Below are 19,647 nucleotides of genomic sequence, written 5' to 3' on the forward strand. Positions count from 1 at the left end.
AAGTGAATTAGGCAGAAGCTAAAGTAAAATACTATTCCAAAGGCAGAGCTTGATTACTTTCTAATAAATTTATCATTGTGAAAGTTTAGACCAAGAGATGTATTCAAGTGTGTTGGTGAGGGCATGGTTTCAGGAGGGATCAGTCTGTAATGGAAGGACTAGGTGCCAGAGGCCTGGGTTCTACGACTCAACTGCTGTGGCCCCAGGGTCATTTAACATGAAAGAGCCTCCTTTTTTTCCAAATGTAGAAACACTTGTCTTCAGGGCAAGGTTATTGTGGAATCGCATAAGATAATAAGCATAAAAAACCTGTTGGAAATTATAAACTGTTACACAAATATAAGTAGTAAAATAATTTTCATCATGACTTTGAGGAAACAGTGCCATAAAATAAACTTTTCTGTGGTTACATATTTCTTATTACAATATTTTATTTTCAATGCTTCAGAATTTGCTCAGAAAACAGTAATTTTTTATTTAATTTTAATTGGAGGAAAATTCCTTTACAATGTTGTAATGATTTCTGCCATACCACAACGCAAATCAGCCATAATAGTACATATATCCCCTCCCTCCCCTCCTCCCCAGTCTGTCTCACCCCTCTAAATTCCCCCTCCCCCTGCCATCTCACACCTAGGTTGTCACAAAGCACTAGGCTGGGCTCCCAGGGTTATTTAGCAACTTCTGACCAGCCATCTGTTTTATACATGGTAGTGTGTGTATGTCGATGCTACTTTCAGAAGAAAACAATAAGTTTAATCAAACATATTTTATAGTGTTTTTTTGTACAAAACACTCTACAAAATGTAGCCTAGAAAACAAAAGTGAATGGGATACCTACAGTCCTGCCATTAGATAAATTGCCCTCTGAGGTGAACTTACATACTATTTATTGATTTTTTTTGTTTCAAGATGGTCACAAGTTCATTCAGGGGTTTTATAGGAAAAAAACATCCTTTTCAGTTTTTGAGAAAAGTGAGTAGGTCTTTCAGATATGACAGTTATTGATCAACAAAATAAATACTACTAATGACAACTTAAGATCCTGTGTGTGTTTTTGTGTTACATTAATTACTACGTCTGCCTCTGTATGTAAAACAGTAGGGATGGAGAAGCCCCAGAAATGTCTTTGTGTATATTAATGTTTTATAATGAATTGAAAAATTATGAGATTTTACATGACTTGGTGTTGAACTGCAGATATCAGCTTACCCATCTGTGAGATGTGGTTCTGCTGGTCATACTCAAAGAAAGAACAAACGAAACTAGAAGCGGTGTCAGGAGAGGTGTTAAAACGATCAAAGGTAAAAAAAGATCTTGAGGTTAGACCAAAAATATGTGTTTATTAAATATGAAAAGACAAAGGAGGGATGGAATAAGGACTATTAAGTTTCCTAGCTAATGACAGAAACTTTTAAATTAGGGACACTTTGAGCACACCTGTGGAACTACTGCCTTTCATGATTGAAAACCTACAAAGTTAATCACATTTGGGTACAAGATCAGACTATAAATCAGTTCAGAAAAGGTGACAGATCCAAGGAAATTAAATAGACCTGTTGACCTGGTAGGTCTTACCTACTAGAGACACAGGTTAATGGTTGCCCTTGTGCTTTCCAGCAAAGCATCCACTGGGTCTGTCAGAGCATATTGGAAACCTAGGTGGAGGTGTTGAATTCCTGCTCATCTACTTCTTTGGGCTTCCCTGGTGGCTCAACTGGTAAAGAATCTGCCTGCAGTGAGGGATATCCCCCAGGGATCCCTGGGTTTGATCCCTGGGTTGGGAAGATCCCCTGGAGAAGGGAATGGCTACCCACTCCAGTATTCTGGCCTGGAGAATTCCATGGACTGTATAGTCGATGGGATTGTGATAGCTTAAGGTGAACGATGTCGGATTCGTGATCTCCGAAGAAGATTTAGCTTTGGGACCAGGGACCAGGCTTGATCACTCAAGAGCTTTTGTATAGCAGAGTTGTATTAAAGTATGAAAATAGAGAAAGCTTCTGACATAGATATCAGAAGGAGGACGAAGAGTGCCCCACTCACTAGTCTTAGAAAAGGGAGTTCTATACTTTTTTAATTGGTTATTACAATAAATCAAAAGAATGTCTCAAGGTTGTAAAGATCTTACTAGACCCACTCTCTTCCCTTGTGGCTCAGCTGATAAAGAATCTGCCTGCCAAGCAGGAGACCTGGGTTCGATCCCTGGGTTGGAAGATCCCCTGGAGAAGGGAAAGGCTACTCACTCCAGTATTCTGGCCTAGAGAATTCTGCCAGGGTCCTGCCCCAGTTGGATCCAGGGATTCCCTCAGGAGGACAACGTCAGCGACTGAGAGAAATAGAGAAAGAGATAAGGAAAGAATTTTGCGGTTAAGAAAATAGAGGAGAGAAAAGAGGCTGATATTCCTTGGTTTATGCAGAAAGCCAAAAAATCCCCAGCACGGGACTTGCTCTGTTCACGTAGGCCGCAGGCACCCTCTCGAATAGCTGAAGGTGCCCCACCTTAGGCACCTTCTCAAGTGGGTCTTAGAAGCCCAGGCATGAAAGTGAACGCAGAGGGCCCCTGCACTCCAGGGAATCAGCCTGAAAAGGAAGGAGAAATAACGACATGGGGAGACCAAGCTTGATGAGCATGGCCCACACTCTATTTTCCAAAGTAGTTTTTATACCTTAAGTTGTGCATAGAGGATAATGGGGGGCGGGGGTAGAGTCATGCAAGGTCAGCAGTCCTTGATCCTTATCGAAGCCAGGCTTTCTTTCTGCAAACTTATCATATGCAAAAGCTTTAGGTGATTTACATCATCTTCTGGCCAGGAGGCCTGTTAACATTTTATGACCCTTTCTTCAGAAAACTTATTTTTCTCTAAAGGTGATTATTCTAAAGTCAGGCGCCACCCTCTGAAAGCATTAGATAAAGTTGCATTCCTATAGGGCAAAAGTGTGGTGGGCTATAACAAGAAAAGAATTAACTCAAGGGTCCGAGGTTACAAACATTAAAGCTACTACTTACATGTCTATACACCAACTATATTAATCAATACACTCCCAGGGACACAGTAGGTAAGGGATATGGAAACTTGGCAGCAAGCATTAGCTCAACAAAGAAATCCTCTACTAGTTCTATTCTAACAATTTTAACTCTCTGAGAAGCTCTGCATTGTTAGAATATCTTAAGCTTCCCGTGCCTCTCCTGGTTGGGAGGCTGTGAACAATCACATGCGTAGCTGCAGGAGTCCGAACAAACCTGTCAGGCAAGCTAGAACGTCATCAAAGGGGTTTGAATTGAAACACTCCTATTATGCCCAGGAGAATTATTAACTAGAGCTCTAAGTTAATTTTCTTCAGAGAAAGGTGGTCGGGGATAGCCCCCGTTAATGTCAGAAGAGTTGGTGAAAGTCGTGAAATAGTAAAACAGACAGATTCTGGTTTTGGGGTAGACGCTCAGGCAGACCAGGGGGGCCCTTGAGCCCTGACTCGCCTTGCCCGTCAGGGCTCTCCCACATGACCTTGTCATGGGTGGGAACTCCCGTGCTGGCTCCCAGCAGAATTCCATGGACTATATAGTCCATGGGGTCGCAAAGAGTTGGACACAACTGAGCGACTTTCACTTCTTCACTTCAGACCCACTCCCACAATTTACATTTTAAGATGACAGAATTATAACTTAACAATAGAAAGATCTTACCAGACCCACTCCCATAATATACATTTTAAGATAACAGGATTAGTCAGAAGGTTTTCAGGAAGGAGAAATTGTCCTCAAGCAGGATACATTATTGTTATATATCCTTAGTATAGCGTTTAAACTGAGTTGTTTTTTGTGTGTGTAATCATCAGTTCCAGGCTTAAAAAAAAAAAAAGTTTTATATGACTAAGACTAAGGAATGTAGAGGGGAAAAAAAGGTGTTTGTCCTTTCCTCCTCCTTGAGAATCCCAGACCCCTCTCTCCTCCTCGGGGACCCCGGACTTCTTATCAACCTGCCTAGGAACTGACTCAGTTGCAAAGAGTCAGACATGATTGAGTTACTTGAACTTTCACCTCTTCTCTGCGACTGTCCCAGCTTCTCCCTGGGCAGCCTGTTTCTGTGCCACTTTAGTTTTTACCTCCTCTAAATCATTTGCTTCAGGGTATAATGTGGCTACTTCACACACCTGCATGAGAGCCCTTTCCTTGAGAACGGGTATCATATCTGTTTTCCTTGAAACCCCTGCCTCATACCTGGGAGAAAGCAGGAACATGTGATAAAAGTTTTGCTTATTGTCTGACCCAGTAGGATTCAAATTCTTTTCTAACCTCCATATCCATGCATAAACCACGTGTCACTTCTTGTTGAAGAGTCTCCCTGCGTTTCCTAATCCAGCCAGTTACCATAGAAAGTCAAGAAGCGCATACGCTTTGGATCCAGACACACTGGGTTGAGTCCTGGCTTTACCACTTCTAGCTGTGACCTTCCTTGATCTCTCTGATCCTCAATTCCCTATCTAGAAACGTCGGGTACTGTATTTACCTTACTATGTTGTCCTGGGGATGTGCCCGGCACATCACAAACACTCAGGAATTGGGAACTGCTCTTATCATTGTTTCTTTAATACTTCATTCAAGGCATACTTTGTAGAGATAATGAAATTAATCAAATATCGGCATGCCTTAAGGACTTCACAGCACAGAAATGAGTAAGCAAGTGCACATGTCAGGTAATGCATGAAGATGCTTGTAGGACAGGGATTGCACAGAGCTTTGGGAGTTCACAAACCAACAAATGATACATCCCTGGTCTGATACAGCCAAAATTGCTTCCCAATGGTTAGGCTTACCATCTTAGTATTCGCTAGATACAAGCTTGTTTTATTTTAATCTTACAGTATTAATAAACTGCTGCTGCTAAGTCACTTCAGTCATGTCCAACTCTGTGCAACCCCATAGACGGCAGCCCACTAGACTCCTCTGTCCCTGGGATTCTCCAGGCAAGAACACTGGAGTGGGTTGCCATTTCCTTCTCCAATGTGTGAAAGTGAAAAGTGAAAGGAAGTCGCTCAGTCATGTCCGACTCTTAGCAACCCCATGGACTGCAGCCTACCAGGCTCCTGCATCCATGGGATTTTCCAGGCAAGAGTACTGGAGTGGGGTGCCATTGCCTTCTCCATTAATAAACTACTACATAGAATAGAATAGATATAGATAGAATAGATCAGCATAAGCAATGCTGGATAGAGACAATAAAAACTAAATAAGATTCCACTAAGATAACTGAGTGAAAATAATAATTAGCTTTCTCTGCTCTCTGTTAAGTTTTTTTAATATACAAAAAAAAAAAAATCCACATTTCATTAGTATTTTTGTTGTTGGAGTTAATCCAAAAGCTTAGAACTGGCTTTAGTAACTTTATAAACCTGGCATCATATAATTCTGTTGTTGATGATGTACCGGGATCAAGGACTCAGTGGAATATTTGGGACTAATTTCTTCACATCACCTGTTGCTTTCCAAGGCTTTTAGTAAGGGATGACAAGAGACCTGATTTTTAACTAAGTTCCAGATTTTTTTTCCTTCTCAGAACAAAGTAAAAGTCCTGAGATGAGCAGGGAGAAGGAAGTGGATTAGATTAATACACTTTTAAGACTAGCAGGAGAACTGAAGACTGGTTTCTGCCTTGTACCTTTTTTATTCCACTTAGTGTCCACTTAATGTTTTCAGTGAAGGCATACCAATAGCCTGGTAGATGTAATTATTCAAAATTTAAAAGTATTCACAGTCCTGTCAACAGATTAATGGTAAACTGTGGCACATCCCTGCCATAGACTACTACCCAGGAATAAAAAGGATTAAACTATTGATACATGCAACAACTTGGGTGAATTTCCAGAGAATTATGCTGAGTCAAAAAAGCCAGTCCCAAAAGGTTACACACCATATTGTTTCACTTATATAGATCCCTTGAAATGACAAAATTATAGAAATGGAGAACAGGTTAGTAGTTTCCAGGCAGGGATTAGGAGGTAGGAAGGGCAGGAGGGAAATTATTACAGTTATAAGAGGGCAACATGAAGATCCTTGGGGTGATGGAAATATTCTGTTGCTTGACTATACCAATGTCAATATTCCTGGTTATAATATATGACAGTTTACAAGATGTTACCACAATAGGGAAACTGGGTGAAGGGTACATGATATCTTTCTGTATTCTCTCTTACGAGTTCATGTGGATCTACAATTATCTGAAAAGGAAAATGTCAAATTTTTTTAAAAATTAGCTACAGTAATTTCCACATAGATAACCACTTAATATGTCTTAAGCCCCACATTTTTAACATAATTAAATACTACAAAAAGCAGTTGCTTGTATAGCAACTTTTTTTCTATTGTAGAAACCTTAGAACATATGGACAAACACAGAATGAAATAGAAGCAGAAAAATAAATATAATTACTATTATCTTTTGGTATTCTTCATTCTGTTGGGTTTTTTTCTGAATTTGTATTTTTTTCAGTTATAATTGGGAGTACACAGTTTATGTGGTTTTGCCTTCTGCTCTCTGAAATTTTATATCATGCAGATTTCTGTCTTTAAAATTCTTCAAAAACAAATTTCATGTAGCTGTGTATACCATTTCGTGGATGTTCTATAGTTTATATATTCATTCTCTAATTATTAGATATTTATCCATTTTATATGATAGATATCCTGACACATAAATCTTTCTACAATTCCTGTTTTTTCCTTAATGTAAGTTTTTGTGAATAGAAATCCTGAATTAAAGTGCATGAGCATTTTTGAGGTTCTTTGATATAAATTATCAGATTGCTTTCTGGAAAAGTAGTACTCTTCCCCATTCCCCATCTCCCCACTCTGACCACCATCATAGTTGTGACGATCAAAAGTGTTTCCAGACATTGCCAAATCTCCCCCTGAGGGACAAAATTGCTGCTGGTTGAAAACTACAGATTTAAGATTTACATGCGCAGTGAGGCACTTAATGTTCGAATGTCTCTAACACTGTGTACACTAATGTCCTGAAGTGTAGGCTCTCAGGGTGCTTTTCTTTCTCTGGAGTGCATATGTGTGTGTTGTCTGCAGAGTAGAACAGGCTAACCATTTCTTTAAGGCTAAGTGACTTTGTTACTACCTCTCTGGATTCCCAGTTATTAGAGGAAATTTAAAGTGACCACACTGTCCTACAAAAATTATTTCTCCTAATATCTACTATGGTATTCTGAAGTGTCAGTCAAGTATATCTATCCTAAAGGGGGCCCAATTAACTGAGAACAACTTGGTTCCCTTGACTTTGTATGTAAAGGGAGGAAAAAGAATGGAGTGAGATTATTGCTAGTTAAGTTTGAGCCTTAAAAATCCTAAGAAGGGGACTTCCGTGGTGGTCCAGTGGTTAAGACTCCACACTCAGAGCACAGGGGGCCCGGGCTCGATCCTTGGTCAGGGAACTAGATCCCACATGCCACAACTAATACCCAGCACAGCCAAATTAAATAATTAAATAAATCTTTTTTTTTTTAATCCTTAGAAGGATTTACATAGCAGGAGCTCCCAGTTGAAGGTTTGTCCCTCACATCTACATCTGGCTTCACCTTCTGTTCTTGTTAGAAAGCCCCTGTGTGAAATGACCACCTCCGTTATTTCTATCATATTTCAAAACATCATGGAGTCCTGGGAACCCACAGTCTCTTTCTGATGTATGACTTTCTGCACCCAGATCTTCTAGTAGCTCAGTTGTGGTTGATGAATTGCCCTAATCCAAGTAAGACAAGAGGCAATTTACTTTGAAAGTGAGGAACGTGCAAATACATTGTTAAAAACATAAATTCACTGCAAATACTCTATCATTAAGTGATATGAAACACGTTTAAGTCTGTTTTCCAGTAAAGACATGAACCTTTGAAATGTGTTAGTCCACAGTTCTGAAGTGTCAGATTTAGGTTATGAAGGTGAGTTTGACATTGACTTTCTCTACTGGCTGTTTCTTTTCTGTTTGTTCCCCTTAGGAGCAGTGTCACAGGTGCTGGACAGCCTGGAAGAGATTCATGCACTTACAGACTGCAGTGAAAAGGACTTAGATTTTCTACACAGTGTTTTCCAGGATCAGCATCTTCACACACTACTAGATGTAAGTCTTTCTCTTTATTAATTTTTTTGGGTAAACTGAATAGTTACCATAACAGTCCTTTTTCAGTTGCTGCCTGTCTGTGAGAAATGCAGGAAGTCATCCATCATAGATTCATAACTGAAATTAAGTATCTTATATATGGTACAAATGCAATAAAGCCTAACAAGTCACAGTGGAAAAAAATAAGTATATATGTATATCTTTAGAAGAATCCATTGAGCTTTGCTGTGATTACCTCTCATTGCTTCTAAATATTGTTTTCAAACATTGCACCTCAAACATGAGTATAGGAGAGAGAGAATTAAGCTAGATGTTGTGCTGCTACTGCTAACTAACTCACTTCAGTCGTGTCCGACTCTGTGTGACCCCATAGACGGCAGCCTACCAGGCTCCCCCATCCCTGGGATTCTCCAGGCAAGAACACTGGAGTGGGTTGCCATTTCCTTCTCCAGTGCATGAAAGTGAAAAGTGACAGTGAAGTCACTCAGTCGTGTCTGACTCTTCGCAACCCCATGGACTGTAGCCTACCAGGCTCCTCCGTCCATGGGATTTTCCAGGCAAGAGTACTGGAGTGGGGTGCCATTGCCTTCTCCAAGACGTTGTGCAGTGGACTCTATTCACACACACATCTCATACTTAACATTGCTGGCTTTCATAAACTCGGTGTCTCTCTATAAAACATAAGGATATATTCCATTATAAAATATGACAGACTGCACTGACAGATACAAGTCAGAAGCTGACAGTTCACATCTGCCTTCATTTCAGTCATATTTTAAGTAAAATACCTTTCTTAGCACATATTAGTCTACTTGTACATATTAGTCTTTTTACAAGAAAAATCTTCCCTTCATAAGAATAAAATTTGCTTTGGGATGCCTAGAACTTTGTGGTGCTCACTGATTAATCAACCATATGATACTTATTAAACTAATGCAAATTTCCCATAATGTATTCTACAGAGCATTGTTCTGGGAGATAGTTGTGGGTGTTACCATTCAAGAGAGAGGAGTAGATCTAAAATTTATCGATTAAATTTTTTTACTGACTATATAAGTTTGAGAAATGCTATGTTCTTTATTCCCTTTATATGGATTCACAACGGGTGCTAGTATATAGCAGCTCTAAGATGTCCTATAGCAAAAAACCCAATTAACTCAATAGCATTTCTCAAACTAATTTGGGCAGAGAATTTTCATTCACAATCCTGCCAAATTGGTAAGGACCAGTTTGGGAAAAGCCAAGCTAAGAGTGTCACAGTATGTTTCAACTTCCCACCAAGTATAGTATCTCACAGTTGCTTCTATCCATAGATTTGATTAAGTTAATCACCATTTTAATAGTTACGCATTTTAACAGAGTATATGTATTAATTCAGGACTGAGTAACTGCTACAGCATGCAATCCTAAAATTTGAGTGGCTTAACAGAATAGAAGTTTATTTCTTGCTCACATCACAGTCAACTGCAGTAGGTGAGAAGGAGAGGAGCAGGAAGAGTCTCTTCCACACAGGCATTCAGGGATCCAGGCTTCTTCCACTGCATTCTTTGCACCCAGCCAGCAGATGAGAGAAAATGGAAAATTTTGCAGGGTGAGGGTTGCAAGTGGGCTGTATCAGAGTTGTCTGTGTTCCATTAGCAAATACTAGTTACATGCTTGAGTAGCTGCAAGAGAGCTAGGAAATAGGTTTTTTTTTTTTGGTTGTTTTTTTTTGTTGTTGTTTTTGGTTGTTTGTTTTTTTTTAAACTTTTTATTTTGGATTGGGCTACCGCCAATTAACAATGTTGTGATAGTTTCAAGTGAACAGCTAAGGGACTCAGCCATACAAGGGAAATAGTTTTTAAATGTGCTAAGTGAAATAAGCCAGACAGAGAAAGACAAATACTGCATAGTATCAATTTTTTAAAAAGTCGAATTCATAGAAGCAAAGTGGAATGGTGGTTGCCCAGGCTGGGAGGTGGGGAAAATGGGGAGAAGTTGGTAAAAGGGTACAGACTTTTGGTTCTAAGATAAATAAGGTTGTTGTAGCCACGCATTCCGGGAAACAAACTCACTCAGAAGGACAATGCAGATAGTGGAGTGCAGTTTATTACACGGGTGGGCCCAAGGCAGAGTCTCCTCTTGAAGCCAAGGACCCCAACCAGTTTTTGTGAAAACCTTATATACCCTAAGGGTACTTGCTCAAACCCACCTCCCCAAATTCCTTGAAACTAGTCTGGACAAGGTAAAAGAGAGATAGGGTCAAAGTTAACTTATGAGTCATGTGTCACAAGACTAGATAAACGGTAGATATTTATCAATAGGCCTGTGGTCATATCCCGATAAACATAATGGAATCTACCACTTTGTTCTGTTACAGAGATAATTAGCATATTCTTTTAGGCAGTGGAGAGTCCAAGTACAAGTCCTGAGGCTCTTTTATCAGGCGGGGTCTGGTTTTCCATTGGTATGCCATTTCTATAGACTCCAGGCACAAAGTTCAGAGTCCATTGGGAGGGTGGACCATGCTTGTAGCCTAATGTTCGCAGCCTGGCATAAGATGGAGCCCAGCTCTGTCTGTTTCCTCCTTCAAGGTCAGAGGATCTAATGTATAGAATGGTGACTATAGTTGATATCGCTGTATTTTATAATTGAAATTTGCTAAGAGAATACAACGTAAGTATTCTCATCCCCAAGAAATGATAACTATTTGAAGTGATGGATGTATTAATTAACTTGATTGTTAGAATCCTCTCACAATGTTTACATTTATCAAATCATCATGTAGTACACTTTAAATATATTACAATTTTATTTGTCAATTATACTTCAGTAAAGCTAAAAAATGTGCTCAGGAAGATAAGGAAATGGATTTTCTCCTTAGTGTAATTTATCTTAAGTAATTTGAGAACATTTCAGATTAAATTTATTTTAAATAACTTGTTATTTTCTTTGGACACCAAAAAGCCCTTGAAATGAATTCTATTTTGTGAATATCTCCTAGCATTCCATTTTCTCCTTTGTTTTGTCATCATTGTTTTTGTTAATGTGTTATTTGAATTAGTTTGACCTCTTTAACTTGGCTATTTAAATATCTATTCTTTATCATTGTTTCATATGATGCAGAAAGTTTTGTTCTTTTTGGTTTTGGTTTTCTGTTTTTGTTGGGTTTTTTTTTTTTTTTGGCGAAGGCATACAGGAATTTCCCAACCAGGGATCGAACCCACACCCCCTATAGTGGAAGTGCAGAGTTTTAACCACTGGACCACCAGGGAAGTCCCAGATGCAGAAAGTTGTGACAGTTGTGAATTTTCCATAGAAGTCACAGCTTTTACTAAAACTAGTAAGTAGGATGTTTGAAAGAAGCTACAGTAGAGCATGAAGATTTGGTTTATTTCAGCGCTAGTCAGTGCTAAGATTTACTGACCTTCTTTAGATCAAGGACTTTTTGTCACTTAAAGGCTAAAAGAAGCCCAAATTAGTTTTCAGAGTTGTATTCTTCTTACTTAATGTAACTGAGCATACCAAGCTTGAGACTGCAGAGGAAATACAAGAACATTGCTAGCTTCTACAAAGAGGGGCAGATAACCAAACACAGGCTGGATTTTGGAACTGAGCCAGGCCGCCATTACCATCCAATGCTAAACTTCTCAGACCTCACTGCAAATATTTATTTTGAATAACTGCTGCATTCTCAGGTAGACGTAGAGATTCGTAGACTTTAGTGAGGAAAACTGTGTTTAAAGTTCCTTTGGATTTTTATTAATTATAAACTTAGAAGTGTCTGTATCAGTATCTGCACCATCGATGCTTCTCTATTTGAAAAGGAGCTGGTGGCCTAAAAATAAGCCATGCTCCCCCAAAGACATCACATCTTAAGAATTTTGCAGACAAGCACTACATGTGAAGCCCAGAACTCTCCTGAGATGACTGACTATAAGGCCAGCCCTGGGCAGTGTTGGGATGCATTTGATCCAAACTGAGCCATCCTTCAACGAAAGCTCAATCATCCTGAATGAGATAATGCCCCCATGATCTACAGCCCTTAAATATGGCTCATTAAACTCTTGTTTCAGAGTTAGCAGGCAACATTTCAATCATGAGATCCATGAAGTGTTCAAATGGCTGCCATTTAAAGAAGTCTAGCCATTGAAAAATGTTTAAGTACTTCAGAACTTATGGTCTGCATAACAAAAAAAGGATCACTGTACAGACCAACACTTGAGAAGAAGCTTTTCAGCTTTAACCGTTCATTCTTCTTTCTGGTGTTCTTGGAATCAGATTGTTTTGTGTTACAGAATCTCTGTTGGTTCCTTTTCAAGAATTCCAAGCAGTGACACCTAGTGGCCTTGTTTTGTGGACCATGTCTTGATTGCTACTTTAATCTCACTGAGTCATTTCATGAAATATTTTTATTATACTTAAATAATTTCTACTAATTCAATAACACTCACAATCGCTAAGTCTGCAGCCATAATTTTTCAGCTGACCAAATGAAACAAGGTTAAGTTCCTGCAGAAGATAAAAGATTGTGTAGCACCCTGTTTTTTCTAGCCATTCCTTTAAAATAGCAACAAGCTCAGAATTTGAAGAAACATTCTTAGAATTAGTTTGAGGGAAACAAAATATCTGTTGTATGGAAAGAATTTACATTAAAACAAAAGGAAAAACACTGTGGGTTCCACTGCGGGAGGAAATACTTTAGATTTGAATTCTATTATAATCTGTAGTTAGAAATAGATCCAGAATGTCTAAATATTTTGTATTCAACTAGTTCACCCTGGCACACATATGCTGATTCTCATTTTGTAGGAAGAGATAAAGAGGAGAAACTGTGCCTGGTCCAGCTTGTTCCAGTATTTCTGCTTTCAAAGATTTAAAGCACTGGCACAGTGATGCTCTGTATATGAAATACATAGATCAGTATTAGTAAAATACACTTTGGTGTGTTTGCTAAAGCTGCCACAAATGGGGTGGCTTAAGATAACCGATTGGGCTTCCCTGTGGCTCAGCTGGTAAAGAATCCGCCTGCTATGCGGAAGACCTGAGTTCAATCCCTGGTTTGGGAAGATCCCCTGGAGAAGGGAAAGGCTACCCACTCCAGTATTCTGGCCTGGAGAATTCCATGGACTGTATAGTCCATGGGGTCACAAAGAGTCAGATACAACTGAGCGACTTTCACTAAGATAACAGATTATTCTTACACTTTTGGAGACTAGAAGTCTTAAGTCAGGTACCAGCAGAACCATGCTCCCTCCAAGGCTCCAGGGAAGAATCCTCCCTTGCTCTGGTAGTTGCCTGCAATCCTTGGTGTTTTTTGGCTTGTAGTTGCAGTACTTCAGTCTCTGCTGCCATCTCCACAGGGCATTCTCTGTATGTGTGTGATTCTGTGTCTTCACATGGCCTTCTTATCAGGATACTAGTCACTGGATTTAGGGCCCACTCTAGTCCAATATGACCTCATCCTAATTAATTACTATCTGCAAAGACCTGACTTCCAAATAAAGTCACATTCTGAGATTCCAGGTAACCATGAATTTGAGGGGAGAATCTCCAGCCCAGCACAACATGGAAAACTAATTTTGCCCTGAATTGATTTTTCAAGTATGAGTGCAGATTATAAAAATCAAATATAAAATAATGAAGTGTTACCCTGTTGTTCATTAGTTAGGCTTTCTTTCTTGGGAATTGATGTTAAAGTATAATTATCTCTTTTACTAATATTTTGAATCAGTTTTGGAACTTGTATATGATACACTGGATGGTGAGATGATGGATGTGTTTTCAGTGGGCTGAAAAATCAAGAGTTTTTTCCAGATAAAGAGTATTTTGCAAATGTTATTTGGTGGTGATTCTCAGTCTTATTAAGTTCTTGTAGAAATTTTCCTAGTACAGAATTAATGTTTATTTTGTAAGTCAATAATGTTACAAAACATTGTTAAATTACACATTTATTCCTCTCTGCCAAACTTTGACAACTAAGTTTTAAACATTCACCCACCATCTGTCATACCTCTGAGCAGCTGTTAACATTTGTTACAGACTGCTGTTTCCATGGTAGATGTGGTACCCCACTTAATTAAGATTATTTTCTTGAGAAGTTCTTAAAAAAAAAACCCAGTGATTAGATTAATAATGCAAAGACTAACTACAATAGCAATTTAGCAGTTTTATAAGTAATTTTTATAATAAAATAATATTTTAAAATATTGTGTAGAAATGAGTTGATGTCTTTAATCCTCCATATTTTATGTTATTGACATCTTTATTATGATTTTTTTTTTTGCTTCTTAGGGAGAGTTAGAGAGTTTTTCTGTCTGACCTGGAGTTAACACTGGAAAACTACAACTCTTGATTTACTGTTTTGCTTTTTTAAAGATAGTAAATTGGTAGTCATATTTGGAAATAGCTTATTTTTAGAACTCAGAAGTTTCCTAATAGGGAAAAACATGGAACTTCTGCAATAATTTGATGTTTTTGAGCAATCTGGGGTCTGAGAAGTAAGTTGATACAGTGTTGAGTTTGGATGTTTAAATAGGTTACCAGTCAGGAAATACCAAAGCTAAGTTTCCCATGGACTTGTAGTCTGGTCGATTTGCACTTACATGTCTGCAAAAATAAGGCCTGAGGACCTTTAGAGGCTGAGCTACTAGTACCTTCCCAGGGTCCCATGTAATCTTAAAGAGTAAACTTCAGCAAATATGAAACCATCTGGGTGGTAAGTGCCAGGGCACAGGTGGCCTTGTGCCACCTGCCTCCTGGGGCTGGAGATTGAAGTACCCCAAGCTTGCTTTAGGCATGGGGGGTCTCATTCCTCTGTTTTTAACTGATTGGGCAAAAACTCCAATGTCTGTTTCCATCACGTACCAAAATATTAGTATCAATAGGGAAGTGTCATGTGAAACAACATTCCTAAGATAAAGAGAACTAGAACTATCATCTGACCTAAATATTTTCAAATTAGTTTTTCTTCATTCTCAATGTAAATATCAATAAACTTAAAGGGGGGGGGAAGCTACTAGGAATATGGTCATTTGTTAAGCAGCAATAGAAAACTAATATAACCAGAAACAAAGCAAGGATTTTCCACTATTACCACTTCTATTTAATATTTTTATGGTGGTTCTGGCCAGTGCAGTAAAGCAAGAGAAAGAAATTCAAAGCATGCAGCCTGGAAAAGAAGTAAAGCCATATTCTCATAGAGAAATATTCTTATATATAGAAAATCCTAAGGAAACTACAAAAGATCTACTAGAACTAATAGGTAAGGTTAGCAAAACTGCAGGATACAAGATCAACATACAAAAATTAACTATACTTTTATATAAAAGCAATGAATAAAGTGAAAGTAAAATTTTAAAAATACAATACTATTGTAAAGGATAAAACAATTGAATAAAAGAGATATAAGATTATACACCAAAAACTATAACCATTGTTGGAAAAAAGTAAGGAAGATGTAAATAAACCATTTCCCCCTCTCCTTAGCCCCTGGCAGCCACCATTCCACTTTCTGTCTCAAGGAATTTGACTACTGTAGGTTCCTCAGAGAAGTGGAATCATACCTTATTTGTTCTTTTGTGACTAGCTTATTTCACCAAACATAATGGCCCCAGGGTTCATCCTTGTTATAGTATGTATCAGAATCTCCTTCCTTTTAAAGACTGAAAAATACTCCATCTTGTGTATATACTACATTTTGTTTATCCGTTCATCCAATATCAATATTTTGTGGCAGATAATTATATACTTGGAAAAGGTAAATCCTCCAGGTAAAAGTGGCCAGTAGTGGGGAATTCAGCCTTAGTTTCATCCCCAGGCAATTGCGCTCTCTCTGGTCTCCAGGTTAGCTCCTGATATACATCTCTGTGAAAGGAATGTGTGAGTTTCACTGAAACTGTTGTTAACTACAGCAGTCCCTCTCATTCCCTTATTTGTCCAGGTGAATCACCTCCTAAAAGAGTGATCAGAATTTATTCTAAAATACCAAGAGTCAGCTTGTCCCCAGCACCAGTGTTTCCCACTGAGTGTTCTTCTATTTTTGTAGCACTGTAGTCCACTTTACCAGAAGGCAGAGGAATGTTCAAAAAGCCTTCCAAGTGCAACAGGCTCTGATTCTTCTTCATGCTGTTCCCAAGGGAAGGGTTGGGGGGGTGTTCCCCCATAAAAGAATGTGGCATGCTCAGTTGAAGAATGTTCGATGTGGTTGGCTTGTAGCCTTCACATCCAAGAACATAGTTGCTTTCTTCTCTTTGTGGTCCTTCAAACATTATCTCATAAAACCACTTCTGCCAGACTATCTTTTTTGTTCTCTTTTAACTTCCCACAACAAATTCATTTTTGCTACAGCTATTTGTACCAATGCTTGGTGTTTCCTTATACAAAATAATTCATATCCTAAGTCAAAACTTACTGAACTGCCTCAGTAATGAAATATCATATGACATACCTAATGTAAATATTTTCTTTCAAAGAAGCAAATTAATAATAGGAAATTCAGTTACCCTAAATAGTATTTAACTACTAATGTAGATGTTTCAGAAGAACACCTTATGAAATGAGGTTTTAGCACTTTTTTTTAATTTTAGTAGGTTTTTTATGGAAAAGAAATGTTTATCATAGTGAAATTTCTCACATTTGGAAAAACTCTTGGATCTAGTATTCGAAAGTGTCCTATTTCATAAGATTTAATTAAAAGTAAAATAAAGCCTGCCTGTATCATCTAACTGGTTATTTTTCCTCATGCTTTCTTTTGCTTGCTCAAGAATAGGCATTATGATTTGTTTCTTACAAGGCTTCATTTTAGAGTTATTGGCCAACTGAAAAAGACCGAGTGAGGTCAGTCAAGTTAGGTCATCTGAGGCCAGTGTTTGAGTTTCTCAGAGCAAGCAGCCAACTGAACAGAAATCCACCACAGTGGCCTATGTTGTTAGGCCATCAACAGTCTTTTTAGATTGAACTAGGAGGTTAAGCGGAGAAGGCAATGGCACCCCACTCCAGTACTCTTGCCTGGAAAATCCCCTGTACCGAGGAGCCTGATGGGCCACAGTCCGTGGGGTCTCGGGGAGTCGGACACCACTGAGCGACTTCACTTTCACTTTTCACTTTCATGCATTGGAGAAGGAAATGGCAACCCACTCCAATGTTCTTGCCTGGAGAATCCCAGGGATGGGGGAGTCTGGTGGGCTGCCGTCTGTGGGGTCGCACAGAGTCAGACTGAGGTGACTTAGCAGCAGCAGCAGCAGCAGGAGGTTAAGCAAGTCTTGATTTCTTGGATCAAAGATAAATCCCTGAAAGAGCAATGTTCTAATAGGATTGAAACACAAGCAGCTCTGTACACAGACAAGGAAAACCTAAACCAAACAGGGGCCTCCTTGGTAGGATTTTGCTGTCAAGATCCAGTGTATTTTGCAACCCTTTCAGGAAATCTTAAAATGATCCAGATATATTGATTTTTAATTTCCTGTTTGCCATCAGAAGAAAACTTTCATAATGGATTTAGGTAGAGCAGTATAGCACTAGGCCACTAGGCCAGTCCTAAGACTCAAAAGTGTATACACCCCCACCATGAGTTTCTAAAACTTGATTTAAGGGTTTCCAGCAACATTCTTATTGGCCACTAAGTAAACTCCATTGGGTATCCATTTCTAACTTGAGTTATGCAGTATTAAACTGGGCCATAATATTGGTAGCAGCCCTGAATCTTTCTCTAGGAAAAATCTAAATTCCAAGGTGCGACTCTTGCCAGTTTATTACCATCACTAGATTTGTGGATTTGATACACGTTTTTATCAAGTGAGAAACAAATTTAGTTTAAGATTTATAAAATTTAGCTATTTGCATGTTTTCTGAACTTTTAGAGGGAAAGTTAATACATAGTACAAATTGTGAAGGATCATGTACAGATAATGAAAGTACACTCATCAAATGAATGGAATATATTATCTCCATTTCAGATGGAGAGTCATCGGCATGACTAATCTTTGAGTGCTTTCTTCAGTTTTTTTAATCGAATTGATTTTTAGAAATTTTACAAAATATAAACTGTTAGGCAGTTTTTTATGCTGATAGAATAGGCATTATTTAATCCTGTGAGAGCAAAATGGCTCAGTGATTTAATTTCCTTTTCTAAATCATAATATCCCAATGATGCATAATCATCTTTAGGTTTGTAAGATAGACAGACTATATAAGTTCTTCCCAAAGTTTAATTGTAGCTCCTAAAGTATTTGAAAATGCCATTTTAAATTTTGTAGTGTGTTTATTTCACACTTAATTGTTTCCCATCACACAATCTTTATACCACTATTAAATATACTGCTGTTTTCCAAGTTTCAACTATGTCATTGTTTTAAACTGAAGTATAGTTGCCATATAATATTATATGTTACAGGTGTACAATTAGTGGGGCTTCCTTGGTGGCTCAGACAGTAAAGAATTTACCTGCAGTGCAGGAGACCTGGGTTGCATCTCTGGGTTGAGAAGATCCCCTGAAGGAGGGCATGGCAACCCACTCCAGTATTCCTGCTTGGAGAATCCCCATGGACAGAGGAGCCTGGCAGGCTATAGGCCATAGGGTCGCAAATTGTCAGACATGACTGAGCAACTAAGCATAGCACAGCACAGTACAATTAGTGATTCACAATTTTTAAAGATTATAGTCCATAGTTATTATAAAATGCTGGCTATATTCCCATGTTGTACAGTACATCCTTATAGCTTATTTTATACCTAATTGTTTGTCCCTCTTAATCCCTTCCTCACTGGTAATCACTGGTTTGTTCTCTATGTGTCTCTTTCTTTTTTGTTATATTCACCAGTTTGTTTTATTTTTAGATTCCACCTAGAAGTGATATCATACAGTATTTGTCTTTCTCTGTCTGATTTATTTCACTTAGCATAATGCCTGCTGCAAATGGCAAGGTTTCACTCTTTTTATGACTGTGTAGTATTCCATTGTGTGTGTGTGTGCACACGTGCCTGTGTGTGCACCACATCTTCTTTATCCATTCATCTATTGATGGACACTTGGGTTGCTTCCATAGCTTGGCAATTGTAGATAATGCTGCTGTGAACATTGGGGTGCATGTATCTTTTCCAATTAGTGTAGTTGTTGTTTTGTTTTTTTTTTTAAGAAACATACCCAGGAATAGAATTGCTAGATCATATGGTAGTTGTATTTTTAGTTTTTTGAGGAACCTCCATACTATTTTCCACAGTGGCTGTACCAATTTACATTCTTACCAATAGCATACTAAGGTTCCCTTTTCTCCACATCCTCACCAACATTTGTTATTTGTGTTCTTTTTGATGATAGCCATTCTAACAGGTGTGAGGTGATATTTCACTGAGGTTATCATTTGCAATTCCCTGATGATTAGCAATGCTGAGTGTCTTTTCATGTGCCTGTTGGTTATCTGCATTTCCTCTTTGGAAAATTGCCTATTCAGTTCTTCTGCCCATTTTTTAATCACATTATAATTATTTCTTTTTTTTTTTTTTGATGTTGAGTTGTATATGTGTTATTTATAAATGTTGGATATTAGCCCCT

The 19,647-nt window shown here is 38.4% G+C and overlaps 1 protein-coding gene across 8 annotated transcripts in view; it reads left to right on the forward strand.

The window, feature by feature from the left end:
- Window positions 1–19,647, forward strand: part of CASK (calcium/calmodulin dependent serine protein kinase) — a 372,618-nt gene that overhangs the window by 281,530 nt on the left and 71,441 nt on the right. For all 8 annotated transcript variants that reach the window (XM_061410389.1, XM_061410391.1, XM_061410392.1 and 5 more), the window contains exon 11: window positions 7,996–8,117. In XM_061410389.1, coding sequence (XP_061266373.1) covers window positions 7,996–8,117 — 122 coding nt within the window. The remainder of the gene's footprint in view (window positions 1–7,995; window positions 8,118–19,647) is intronic.

Source organism: Bos javanicus, chromosome X (genome assembly GCF_032452875.1).
Source record: "Bos javanicus breed banteng chromosome X, ARS-OSU_banteng_1.0, whole genome shotgun sequence".
NCBI lineage: Eukaryota > Metazoa > Chordata > Mammalia > Artiodactyla > Bovidae > Bos > Bos javanicus.